Source organism: Xenopus laevis, chromosome 8L (assembly GCF_017654675.1).
Source record: "Xenopus laevis strain J_2021 chromosome 8L, Xenopus_laevis_v10.1, whole genome shotgun sequence".
Taxonomy (NCBI): Eukaryota; Metazoa; Chordata; class Amphibia; order Anura; family Pipidae; genus Xenopus; species Xenopus laevis.
The window spans coordinates 64,490,095-64,503,996 of NC_054385.1; the positions used below are offsets into that span (position 1 = coordinate 64,490,095).

The 13,902-nt window shown below is 39.6% G+C and overlaps 1 protein-coding gene across 1 annotated transcript in view; it reads left to right on the forward strand.

The window, feature by feature from the left end:
• LOC108698551 (H-2 class II histocompatibility antigen, A-U alpha chain) overlaps positions 1–13,902 on the forward strand; it is a 76,143-nt gene that overhangs the window by 25,461 nt on the left and 36,780 nt on the right. The window contains exon 3 of the mRNA XM_041572855.1: positions 5,555–5,833. Within this exon, the coding sequence (XP_041428789.1) occupies positions 5,555–5,833 (279 nt within the window). The remainder of the gene's footprint in view (positions 1–5,554; positions 5,834–13,902) is intronic.

Consider the following 13,902-nt stretch of genomic DNA (forward strand, 5'->3'; position numbering starts at 1 on the left):
AACTTACTATGTAAAAATCTGATGTGTTCAAATAAAGTTGTTTTTTTTTTTTTTTTTAAACCATCTTTTTTTCTTGGCACTTTCACTTTGATAATGTTGAATATATCATTGTGCACATTTTTCAAGACTAGAAACTTCCCTTCAAACTACTTTCATGTGTAGGTTTATTCATTTGAAATAATAATTTTAAATTGATTTCTACACTAATTTATGTAACCACTATATTGTGTTGCATTTATTTTACCTCCAAACGACTTCCAGGGCATGATGCTGAGAAGCATCCCTAGTTGATGATCTTGCAACCAACACGCTTGGGGGGAGATAAGGAAACATATAAGGGGTCATTTACTATAAGTAGGCAGTGTGCAAAAAACTGGTTAAACGCAGAGAGAAAAAGTCCTCATGAATTAATCAGACCATTCTGCATATTTGTACAGACTGTGGATGCAACACAGGAACAGGAGGTATTCAGCAGAAGAGACTCAGTTTTCCACACCGGCTATATGCTTGTTATCTGGTGGTGAGGAAACAAGGGGTTTTTTTTGCTCGCTGTAGCCAAGATTAATAGCAGACCACATAACATCTTGTCATATATTTGATGTTTATTTTGTCTGAATTCAGACTTCCCCCAAACACTTCTTTTTTCAAGACTCTTCTTTTGGGGGGATTTGGCTCCCTCTAAAATGTTTCTCGCACAGTGACATCATTAACTCTTTCCTAAGCCATTCTGATTGTCAACCTCTGAAAATTTGATATGGGTTATTATACACGGGATTGCTGCTGCATCCATCCTCATATAAGTTCTGAGATATTTTACATTAAATTGCCACTGCATTCATCCTGATATGCGTTCTGGGGTATTATACACATTATACCACATTCTTGGTATTCTTCTCAGAGTTCTGGGGTATTGACATTGTCACTAGGTTCACATGCTAGGAGCTCAGGGGGTATTATATATGAAGTTGCCACTGTGTTCACCTGCTATTTTTTATTGAAAAACAAGCAACCATGCAACCATATAGATATAAAGCAAAATGTTCTACCTTGAATACAAATAAATCCATAAATATGCATCAATAAACAAGTTTTTTTTTTCTTTTTTTCTTCAATTAAATAAATCGTACTTCCACCGGAGTCCAAATCAAAGTGTCATAGACTCAAAGATAATCTGAAAGGATCACTCTGGATTTATATATGTATTTATATAAACATATATACAGATACTGTACAACTCAGCTAACCTTATAATACAATAGCCCACCCCTACCCTATGGACAGAAGGACAGAGATGCAGGCTACTTGCCTAAAAAAGCATGAACCCAATCATAAAAATCTGCTGCATGTTAAAGGAACAGTAACACCATTTTAAAATAATGAAAATATATATATAATGTACTGTTGCTCTGCACTGGTAAACTGGTGCATTTGCTTCAGAAACAATACTATAGTTCATATAAACAAGATGCTGTTTAGCCATGGGGGGAGCCAATCAAGCACAGGATACTCTATAGATCAGAGTGCCGGTCAGGCCATCCAGGTGCCCTAGGCAACCTGGCTGGTCGAGGCCCCACCTGGGCGCGTGTGCGCAAATAGATGCACAAGCGGAAAGTTGGGCAGAGAGGGGACCGGATTAGGAAGCAGAGAAGGTACATGCCTTGTGCCCCCCCCCCAGATTTGCACCCTAGGCACGTGCCTACTCTGCCTACCCCTAGTTCTGGCCCTCTAATAGATTACATAAATTCTGAAGTATCCCATTGTATACTTTAGAGCTTATCCATTACCTGCTGTGTATCCTGTGCCTTTTCTCCTTTTTCAGCTTTGAATGGCAGCCCCCATGGTTACACAGCAGTCTTTTTATATAAATTATAGTAGTGTTTCTGAAGAAAACACACCAGTTGTACCAGGGCAGCACAACAGTACAGTATGTTTTTGTTACTTTAAAACACTTTTCTTTTTTGATGTTACTGTTCCTTTAAAAAATGAAAAAAAAGAGACAAGCCCCACACCAGAAAGGCCAATCAGGAATGGGCAGATAATTAAAGGGTTTTGAGGAGGATCATAAATTAAACAAACGTCATAAGGACGCCCACCTTGCTGCATCAAAAGAGCAAATTTTCCGAAACTCACCAAGTATGTTACCCGCCTCCTCTGAACAGGAGAGAGCTTTATGCCTAGTAGAAACCCATACCTCCCAACTGTCCCTTTTTCGGAGGGACAGTCACTCTTTTGACAGCTCAACCCGAAGTCCCTCATTTGTACTGGAAAGTCCCTCTTTTCTCTGCACTGAACAGCCAGAAAAAGAAACAAAGTTTCTCACTTAATTGGCTTTTAGCAGAGAGCCCAGAACAGCTAACAGGTGCAAATAAGATACTTTGTAACAATTTTGAGACACAAAAACACAGTTTAGATGAGGAGAAATATTTTCAAACTTTCATAACCTGGCAAATTTTGTAAAACAAACATGGTAATTAGGGGGTGTGGCCACAGAAAGGGGTGTGGTCAAAAAATTGCTGCGCTTCTTGCGGGAAAAAAATTTTTGTCCCTCTTTTTACTTCCAAAATGTTGGGAGGTACGGAAACCTAATACTGTGCATTCCAAGTATAAAAATGACAGAACGAACTAGAAAAAGGTGCTCAACTCAAAACCCTGGTGATTCCTGAATGCTTTGTAGGCCTACGTCTGGTAATTCAAACCAGAGAGTCAGGAAATGCTCTGGGCATTAGAAACTTTTTTTTGTAGATTTCAATGTTAAAGGAACACTGAAGCAGTACCTTTTCATTAAAATAAATTGTCCAAAGTCTCTGCAGTCTCCCTTTTGTTTTGGACTCATAAAAACTTGTTCTCCCTTGAGTGCAACAGACAATAGATTTTTTGATAGGTGGGAGAAAGCACTAAACAGCTCAGGGAGACAGGTATGTAGCAAAGAATAACATAGTGTAGTATATTATATAATCGATTGCCCTAACTAAAGCTGGCCATAGATGTGGAGATTTTTAAAAGATCCGAGCATCATCGTGAGACCATGATTACCTCGGAGTGATCGTACGATCGTATGAATTGTCCTTCAACTAAAAAGACCAATTTCCCAGGAAAACAAAGGGGAGCTGCCTGCTTGGCCCTGCAAACAGATAGATTGCACTGGGACCCACAAAGATTTTTTAACCTGGCCGAACAATTTTCTGACAGATGTCGGCCGAAAAATCGAAAGATGTTTGATCGTTTGAATCCCACTAACCGCACTATAATTTCGAAGGATTGGTCGTACTTCACTAAAATCTGTTGTTCGGCAAGAGAAATCTTTGCATCTATGGGGACCTTAACTCAATTCCAAGAACCCACTAGTGTGCAGTTCTCTAAAAAGTCAAACTATATGACTTATAGGCACACCTTCCGAAGGAAAAATTTGGTGCAGGCAGATAACACTGGTCGTGGTCAGACCCTCAATTCCGGACTTTGTTACAAATACAGGCGGACTACAAAGGGAGACTCGATATTTCTTACATCACACTTGTGAGCGTATTTAAAAAAAATATATTTCTTAGTAATAAAGATTTTTTTTTACACTATTCTGTGCTCCATATGTTTTTCACTACAGCAGTGTCATGCCCAGTAGCCCAAACCCCACACTAAAATGACCAGCAGGGCCACTGGGTCAATATTTAAAGTATAAACTAGGAGGGAGTAGACTGGTAAGGATTCTTGCAATAAGTTTATTTAGCCAACATAAATTAAATGTATTCCATAGTATTGCAACAGGCATGATAATGGAAAGAACAACTTACTGGATTGGCAGCTCAAGGTTAAACTAAAGTCGAGGAACATGCATACATTAGCCAAAAAGGGAAACAAGAACTGGGAATACCAGCATGGGAGAGTCCTGGAACAGGGTCAGATTGGAACTAGGAAATCAGGAACATAGAACGGGTGTCCAGCAGGTAGCAAGAATTATGAACTGGCAGGGAGGGAAGCTAGTACATGGTTTAAAGAAGGGCCCTCTTCCAGAGGATGATGGGCCGCATTCTCAAACCACACCGAGGGTACGCTTCGGCTTACCTAGATGATGTGGTTATCTTTAGCCCAGACTGGGAACATCATCTGCCCCAGGTACAAGCAGTCCTTGACTATACTGCAAGGCTGGTCTGACAGCAAACCCCAAAAAGTGCGCAATGGGGTTAGAAGAGGCCCGATATTTGGGTTATTTTGTTGGAAGAGGTGTAATCAAGCCACAGGTGTCCAAGATTGAGGGCATTCAGGAGTGGCCCGGCCTAATTCCAAGAAGCAAGTGAGAGCCTTTCTCTGGATAGTGGGATATTACAGGAGATTTGTCCCCAACTTTGCTACCCTAGCAGCCCCACTTATGGACCTCATAAAAGGGGGTAAAGCTGGAGTGGTAACATGGACCCCACAGGCAGAGGAAGCCTTTCTGAACCTGAAGGTATCCCTGTGCAGGTACCCTGTGCTAATATTATTATTTATATTAAAGGTTGATATTCACAGATAGCACTAACCACCTTAACAACCACAGGGGGAAAGAGGAATGATCTTTTCAGTAATTGCAAGGTTTTATTAGTATTTTGAACATAAGTATAAGCTGGACAGAATCTGCACCGAGGGGTAAGTAAAGAGTTAGGGGCATTAGCCAGGGAAGCAGCTAGGCTGGGGAAGGAGGGAGGGGGGGTCTATGTAGGTTAGGGTTTTTCTTACTTTACGGTTGAATTCTCCTTTAAAGGGACAGTAAACCCTGCTGCACTGCTCAACCACACTTTACTCAGTTGTTGCAGAACTACATATCCCAGCATATATAACATATTATAAAAGTAAATGCATGCTGGATGCGGTAGTCTAGCAAAATCAGGGTTATATTGTTAAAGCAATAATGCACAAAAAAAATGTCCCCAGCTCTCTAGTACCCACGGCTGCATTAAAATGCTAAATAATGCTCCAATGAGAATCCCAGCTGATCTGTGTAAATCTGTTTCAATGTTCTTTGTTCCTTTATTTGGAGTTGGAAACATTAAGCACAGTTTTCCAGCACTGAACAAGTCTGTCCTTTATACCCATGTCTGATTCCAGTGTAATAAACACCCTAAAAATTACACAATAAAAAACAGCAAGATGGCTGACAAAGTGCTGGGAATCAGCATTCTCACTAATTGATTCTCTTGCATCTGTAATTATAATTTGGGTTAATAGTATTCTCATAGGTAAATTGGTTTCCATGTGTATTTACATGTTTTCTCAACTTCTATAGAGAACTAGGGGGCACAGTGGGACACCTTTAAGGCTGGGTTAAGTGTCCTTTTAAAAGCAGTGTATACTTATGCAATCAATTATTTTTTCATTGTAATTAAGTTATATCACTTTGTAGAGATCTGTTTAACTTCTGCATTAAAGAGTCTCTGTTAATAAGTTAAAAAAAGAACCGTGATTTAATGTTTTATAACATGGAGGAAGTTTGTTTTAAATGTTTTAACTACATCTAAAATGTATGTAATTTTAAATGACTTATCAAGTAACAAGGTAGACTAATTTCAGTTTTTCTTTTTAACAGTTCCTCCACTGGTCAGTGTTTATATTTCAAATGCTGTAGTACTGGGCGAACCCAACATCCTCATCTGCTGTACAAAGAACATTTTTCCTCCAGTGATGAACACAACCTGGATTAAAAATGGGGAAATAATAAGAGGATTTAAAGAGACAAGCTACCTGCCTGCACAGGACGGCACCTTCCGAAAGTTACATTATTTGGCTTTCATACCAAATGATCATGATATTTACACATGTGAAGTTGAACACTGGGGTTTGGAAAGACCAACAAAGCGTATCTGGAGTAAGTATTGCACTTTATTGTTACAAATCTGAGCAACATGCATTGTGGAAATTAGGTTAAGTAAGATAAATCATAACTTGATATATATATATAGTTTGGTGTTTGCATGCATAAATGGTTTTAGGAATTCAAAGTGGGTGTGATGTATAAAAAGGCACAGTGGTTTCTGTGCTCCCTGTGCCTGCATCGGTTTTCTCTGGGTACATTAGTTCTAAACTCCAAAAGCATACAGGCAAGTTTATCGGTATAGGACGGTTGTGGTAAGAAATGTAGTTTATAAGCTCTGGGGCAGGGATGATGTGAATGTTGAGCAATCTCTGTAAAGTGTTTAAAAGTGTGTAAAAGTGTAGGTGTTAAGTGTATAAGTTACAAAATTCATCATCAATTATATGGCCTGTCTTGCAGCATAAAATAAAGTATGTTCCCAAGGTGGCTATAGACAGATAGAATATAATAGAGATCTAGAAAGAAACTATATGTTCCTCTCCTTGGGAATTAAATGGACAAGATTAAAATGGGAATGTAGCTAGAATGGACAATTTTTTTCTGGTTGTCCCTAGGCAGCAAAATATTAAATGATTATGACCAAAGCAATCATTTACTTAACCAGCTACTTGTAAATGCACGTATGTCTGTGTATACAGGTGTGTTTGAGTGTCTGCATATAATGTGTGTGTGTATATATATCTATATATATATATATATATATATATATATATATATATATATATATATATATATATATATATATATATATATATATATATATATATATATATATCCAGAAGAAACTGACAGGACTTAAAATTAAAAAACATTCTTTTATTTTAGAGCTATAGACTAATGTTTCAGCCCAAGCCAAGGCCCTTTTCAAAGTGCTAAAACAACAGTGAACATGCCTTCAATCTACTTTCTGGTGGGAAAACAGCAGCATTAACAGTGACGTATAATCATTGTCATAATGAGACCGCCATTTTAAGTATCACTGTAAATACATACATCATACAAACATAAATATTGAATACACATATCATAAACTCAGTGTTTAAACAACTCATCCATCTTAATGCATGTGAAGTTAAAAACAAGACACAAAATAGTGTATCAATCTTGTAACGGATGTACACAAACTAAATAAACATTGTTGTTAATGTGTCAACCTCTGAGCAGATGTTAATGGTCTAACGCTATACTCTATAGCTACTAGTCATAAAATAATATACAATTTATTCTTCCTCGTTTACTACAGATCCAGTATTAAATATCCCCTTCGCTTTCTTAAATTTATCTCTTTAATTTGTCACTTAATATTACTTAATTAATCTCTACAACTATCCCTAAATCCAATGCTGTTATACTTATTGGGCCCCAAGCACTTATTTCACTGGACTTATTTGTAGCAATAGTCGAGCGGAATAAGTGCTTGGGGCCCAATAAGTATAACAGCATTGGATTTAGGGATAGTTGTAGAGATTAATTAAGTAATATTAAGTGACAAATTAAAGAGATAAATTTAAGAAAGCGAAGGGGATATTTAATACTGGATCTGTAGTAAATGAGGAAGAATAAATTGTATAGTATTTTATGACTGGTAGCGATAGCATTAGACATTAACATCTGCTCAGAGATTGACATATTAGCAACAATGTTTATTTCATTTATGTCTATACTAGTGAAGTGCGGGCCGGCCAGATACCTGCGGGTCGGGCGGGTGGCGGTTGAGCTCTTCTCCTGCTCTCCCTGCACGCCACTGTCAAATGCCGACTTCCGGGTTGGTCTTTTATAGAAGCTGCACCTGTTTCCCCTGCCCCTTTTGTGACATCATCAGCAGGGCGGCACTGGTCTATAAAAGCAACCCCGAAGTGTGGATGCGGGCGGGCTCAGGTAGGACGGGTTAGGGTCTATACGTTACAGGATTGATACATGAAGATTGCTATTTTGTGTCTTGTTTTTAACTTTATGTGCATTAAGATGGATGAATTGTTTAAACATTGAGTATATATGGTGTGTATTCAATATTTATGTTTGTATGATGTATGTATTTACAGTGATACTTAAAATGGTGGTCTCATTATGACAATGATTATACGTCACTGTTAATGCTGCTGTTTTCCTGCCAGAAAGTAAATTTAAGGCATGTTCACTGTTGTTTTAGCACTTTGAGAAAGGCCTTGGGTTGGGCCGAAACGTCAGTCTGTAGCTCTAGAATAAAAGAATGTCTTTTCATTTTAAATCCTGTGAGTGCGTGTGAAATTCTTCTGCAGGGTTTCTGCACCCAGGTGCATTAATGACTTTGTCAAGTGTGCCGGTATTACAGCGGAATATATATATATATATATAATTTTAAACCACATCCACTTTTAATGGGCCACACCTACATGATGTAGATTGAAAACCTGATCACTTTAAAAATGTGTCTTCCCTGGGTTTCAAGTGTATATATAGCAGGTGGAACAACATACGTTATAAGTCTAATAACCCATAACAACCTAGAGTCTGTACAATTTATTACATTTCTAAAACTAAGTGTTAAAAAGTATTGGTTAATGCAACATGTGTATAATAGAGTCCTGGGTAAATTAGCCTAAATTACATTTAGTTACTTTGTTTTTGAGAGGAGCTTAAACAGCACATGTCAGATCATAAGTAAGATGCAGTTCCATACCACACCACATCTGTACAGACAAGGCTGGTGCTAGGTATAAAAGTGACCCAAGGAACAGGCCTACAAGCAAATAATGTAAATGTTTACATAAACTCCCCCCCCCCTTTTTACCCTCCTTTCTTTCTGTACCCCCTCTCCATCCCCCTTTGACAATTCAATAAACAGAGATTTGGAAAAATGTTTACATAAACTATGTAACATCCTTCTAACCTCTTTTTTGTTCCATGCTTTTAATTTTTTTAAACTTTTTGTTTCTTTATGCCTTTATTCCTCTACTATCCCTTTTGTCATTTCTCTCTGCCGACATTGTCTTTTATTATGTGCTTCTGCTAAGGTCTGGGGCCCACTGGGGTTGCCATTTCAAGGACTCCCTGCCTCAGGTGCAACTCTCCACTGCCAACCCATGTACCTTTTTTCTTGATGTGACATGATCTGGGCCATTTGGGGATGTTACGGAGCTGTGCAGGGAGTGGCAAGCGGTGAGGGCCACAACGTTTTTTCCTGGTGTCCTGCTGCCCAGTCCAGTAGTGTAATATGTTCATTTGTCAGATTTTTTGTAGTTATAGTTTCTTCTATTGTGGATGGCTTTTTTGTTGAAATTCAGTACAGTATAAGCAGTTTAGCTCATAGGCAGCAGAAAATGTTTTTGGTTGGGGGGGGCCAAGGTAGAAAAAGAATGCTATGCACGCTGCTGCAGAAATGTTAAGCCACTATTAAAGGACAAACCCATTACAAACCCACATTACTTAAAGTATGTCTCTGTGAGCCACATTCAAATGTAAAGAGAGTTTAGGAGTAGGGATGGGCGAATTTTTTCACCTTGTTTTGCCGAAAAAATCACGCCCATAGACTTGTATGTCGTTGTGCGTCAAAATAAAAAGACGCATGTCAAAAAAATTTTGCTGCGCGACAACATTTTTTTGACACCCATAGACTTTAATGGGTGTCGGCGACATTTCGACGGCGGCAAATTTTTGGTGAAACGAAACGGGTCAAATTCACCCATCCCTATTTAATCATGACAAAAGTTCCTGGGGATGCCAAAAATGGGCTGTGATTGGCTATTGGTAGCCCCTATGTGGACTGCCTGCCTACAGGAGGCTGTATTTGGCAGTACATTTTGTTGTTATGCAACAAAAAGATGCCTCCAATCCTGGAATTAAAAAGTGAGCACCTGCTTTGAGGCCATGTATAGCAACATCCAAGGGGTTGTTCAGCAACATGATACTCTTGAGCCACTGGTAGGCTGTTTCAGCACCCAAGTCCATACTAGCACCCTAAACATATATATAGTAATAGACAATGGCTGCTTATACCATAAGCAAATCACAGTAAGCCACCTGCAACCCCAGACAAATATAACCCCTAAATATATATTCTCTTAGAGGCCCTGGGTATTGGCACTCCAATTTCATACAGTTAAAGGCAATGGGCACTGATGGCCCTAGCAGATTATACAGTAATAGATTGGTCCAGTACATAGTAAGATGCAATGGGTACCAACACATTGCAGTGAGCACATAAAGCAAGTATCCTGTGCTATAGTCAGGGTTGGACTGGGGGGCCCAGGACCCACCGTGGCTGCTGTCCCAAGGCCCCCCCCTCCTGCTGCGCTGCATTGCACGTGTTTCTTTTGCCACACTTCACTCTACCCTTATATTTTTTTTTCTGAACTCTACTTAGATTTTTCTGTCCCTTTCTATATTTTCCATTCTATTTGACCATCACTATTTGCAGAATTATTGTCTCACGACAAGAAGGGCTGGGTGTCTATTATTTTTAAGTGGAAAGCTGGCATTACTATACACCCCAGCTGTCCCATAAATGCTACTATTTGCAGTTTTCCTTTATCCCCTTATCATTTTAGTCTCGTATTACATATTTTTCTACTTTAATTTTCCTTGTAATCGCTACTATTTTACACTACTCTTGTCTCCTGCTTTCTGCTCTTTCTTTCCTATTTCATTTCCACTCGCCACTGGAGGAGTCACTTAACGCATTATTAGTTTATATACTTTCATGTAACACAATGTAAAATGGATAGGCTTGAGGGGAACCTGACTCCAAGGGCCCCCAGGATACTCACATCAGTTGTGATGCTGCACTGCCTGTGACACAAACCGTGGTAGAGGGAAACAGGTGGCACATCACGATGTGGATTATGAATTACATTTTTGTTGTAGCTGGTAAAATTGGCATGGCCTAAGGGCTTTGTGTAGCACTGTGGGAAAAAAATTATCACAAAATACCTCCCATGTGACACTCTCTTTAGTCATAATGAGCATACCAGTAAAATCATTTATGAAACTAGCAGTACATTGACCCCATACATGACAAATTCTCCACTCTAAAGTACACTTCAGTACTGCCACCCTCTCCCAATTTTTCTTTTGCTCAGCCATATTAAAATCAGTGTTATGCCTTCTACCTTAAACACCTTCTAACTTGCCTTTTCTTTTGTATTTTCTACCTTTTGCTGTGCATTGTAGAAATGTCCTCCCATCAGTGCTAAAATATTCACTTATGCTTTTCATTTGTCTTCCTCACAGTCATAAAAAACATATGCAGAGTGCGTTAGAATAACGCAACTGAATGAATCACAGCCGGAATCCTCAGCAGGCAAATAAAACTCCTGCTGAATGTCTTGGTACAGCTAGCATTTGCCTCTATTCTGATGGAGTTAGTTTTATAGATTTGTGATGGGGTAGACAGCCTTGTTGTCCCACACCCTGCCGAAAGCCCCCATACTCCAACGCTCCTTCTAATGATGTCAGAGTCTTGGATGCTGAGGTTAAAAAAAACAGCAGCCCGATTGGATTTTGATCTCCATCAAATTGGTCAATTACTCTGTATGGGCCCCTCCTGCTGCGTCGTGTGTGCATGCACGCACATGTGTGCTTTCGCACTGTGTTTTTGCCTAGACCGCCCGTGGAAGTGTCTGGAAAAAAGACGCTTGAGAGAGGACATGATTACACTTTACAAATATATTAGAGGACATTATAGATAAATAGCAGGGGACCTTTTTACCCACAAAGAGGATCACCGCACCAGTGGCCACCCCTTCAGACTAGAGGAAAATAACTTTTATTTGAAGCAACCTAGGTGGTTCTTCACAGTGAGGGCAGTGAGGTAGTGGAATGCACTGCCTGATGATGGCCGATTCTGTTAGTGCCGTTAAGAGTGGCTTGGATGATTTCTTGGACAAGCATAAGAGTATATATATAGTTTGTGTTAATGTATGGAGGGGTCCGTGTGTGTATGTATGGGTACTGAGTTTCATTTGGAGGGGTTGAACTTGATGGACTTTGGTCTTTTTTTTCAACCCGATCTAACTAACTATGTAACTCCAGGAACCAAAATTATCTGGCAAGGAAGGAAGGCTGCGTTGATCTTAAAAAAACTATGCTGCGTGCTGATTGGCCCTTGCTGACGTTTAGAAGTCCTAAAATATTCTCATATGCTGAGCAGCAAACTCTTCAAACATGCACAGACAGTTAACTCCTGCAGTCCCAATTCAGCAGCCGTACTGACACTATCCCTCCTCCAAGGGCGACCACTGGATGCCTGAGGTCCAGGCTTATCAGGATACCATTGATGAAACTTCTTGATCAACCGTTCACCATGAATATTTTTAGCTGGTTCCCATGATCTTTCCTTGGAACTATAACCTTCCCACTGAATCATATATTGCAAAATTCTTCTGCTCCATCAACTAAAAGCGGAGCAGGGGGATCTGAACCTAGACGAGAAAATCTCCTGCTCACGCAAGGTTTTAGTAAACTGACATGGAAGACCTGATGGATCTTCACGGAGCAAAACAAGAAAGTATATCAAAGTATTAAGGTTTTCCTTAATTTGAAAACTTAGAACCAAGCTTAGCAGAGGGAATGCGTAATTTGAGATTCTTGGAGGATATGCATACTTTATCCCTTTCTCAAACAGTTCCTTTTTCCTCCGCTTAACAGCATAAGATTTATAATGAGCATTACTGTCTCTAAGAGTGGAAATAAGAGCAACCTTAAAATCATGAAGCATGGTCAATCATTCCTGGACTGCTGGAATTGGAGATGACCTGGGTGCCCAGGTAATAAGGAGGGATGAGACCCACCATTTGCAAAGAAGGGTGTCATCTGAGTGGAAGCATGGACAGCATTACTATATAAAAATTCTGCTGTAGGGGGAAATTTGGCCCATTTATCTTGTAGGAGTGTGTAAGACACGCCAGAAGAATTAATCAGGTACTCACCTCCCAGAGCGCCTCTCTTCGTGTGCGCAGGCGTGTACTCCCTGATTGATTGACGCTGGCGCTTTACAATGGCGCTTGCCACTGGGCGTGCTGACGCTAGCATCATGATGTCACTAATCAGCGCCATATTCAAAGTTTGGCGCCAAAAGTTCCTGATAAAAGCCTATTTTGCCATTTTTAAAATGCCCAAGCTAGGCTTCAGTTTATCTGTTCCTGCTCAAGCGTTTTTACATATTTTGACTTTCTGGTTTTTGACTTTTTGCCTGATCTTCTGGCTACAACTTCTGCCGCCTGCCTTGAACTCTTCGCCTGACCCTGACTACGTTTTATCTTCATCCCTGCTGGTACCTCACTTTTGGCTACGCACTTCCTTGTTGGTTTCTGCAGCAGAAAGCCTGGGGCCCCAAAAGTGCTTCAAAAGGTACTGCTCATCTCCCAAGGTTCTCATTAACGAGATTGTTACAGAGTGTAATAAAACAACGTAGATATTGTTCTAAAGTTTGGTTCATCTGCTCTGTCTGGCCTTTTTGAGTGTGGAATGCAGATGGAAAAGAGGTCTGAATATCAAGGGCCTTGCAGAACTTATGCCAAAATGTTGATGTAAACCGTGTGCTTCTGTAAGACACAATGTTTTCAGGTGAACCATGAAACTTAAAGACTTCACGTAAAATAAATTCTGCTGAAGTTTTTGCTGTAGGAAGACCGTAAGTCATGATAAAATGAGACATATTGGTAAGACGATCCACCACAACTAATATGACATTAAATCCCTGAGACAGAGGAAGGTCAACATTAAAATCAAGAGAAATATAGCTCCAGGGACAGGTAAAAATCCCATTCAAGCTGTTCTTGGTACCTTGCAATGGGCACAGACATGACAGGAGTGTACAAAATTAATTACATTTTGACGAATGCTGGGCCACCAAAAATTCCTTGAGGTAGGATCTAAGGTCTTAGAGATGCCTTAATGTCCTGCAAGTTTAGAATTCTGCATCTATAAGAGTGCATATCTCCTGCATGATACAGGAATTATTATTTATTATTAATGAAAAAAGAAGTAATGTGAATGAATTTTCCCCGAAGAGAGGAGAGCTAAAAATCCGGATCAGAAGTATTAGAGTCTTGTATGTTTTTCCAAAAAACAGCAAATGGCAGAGA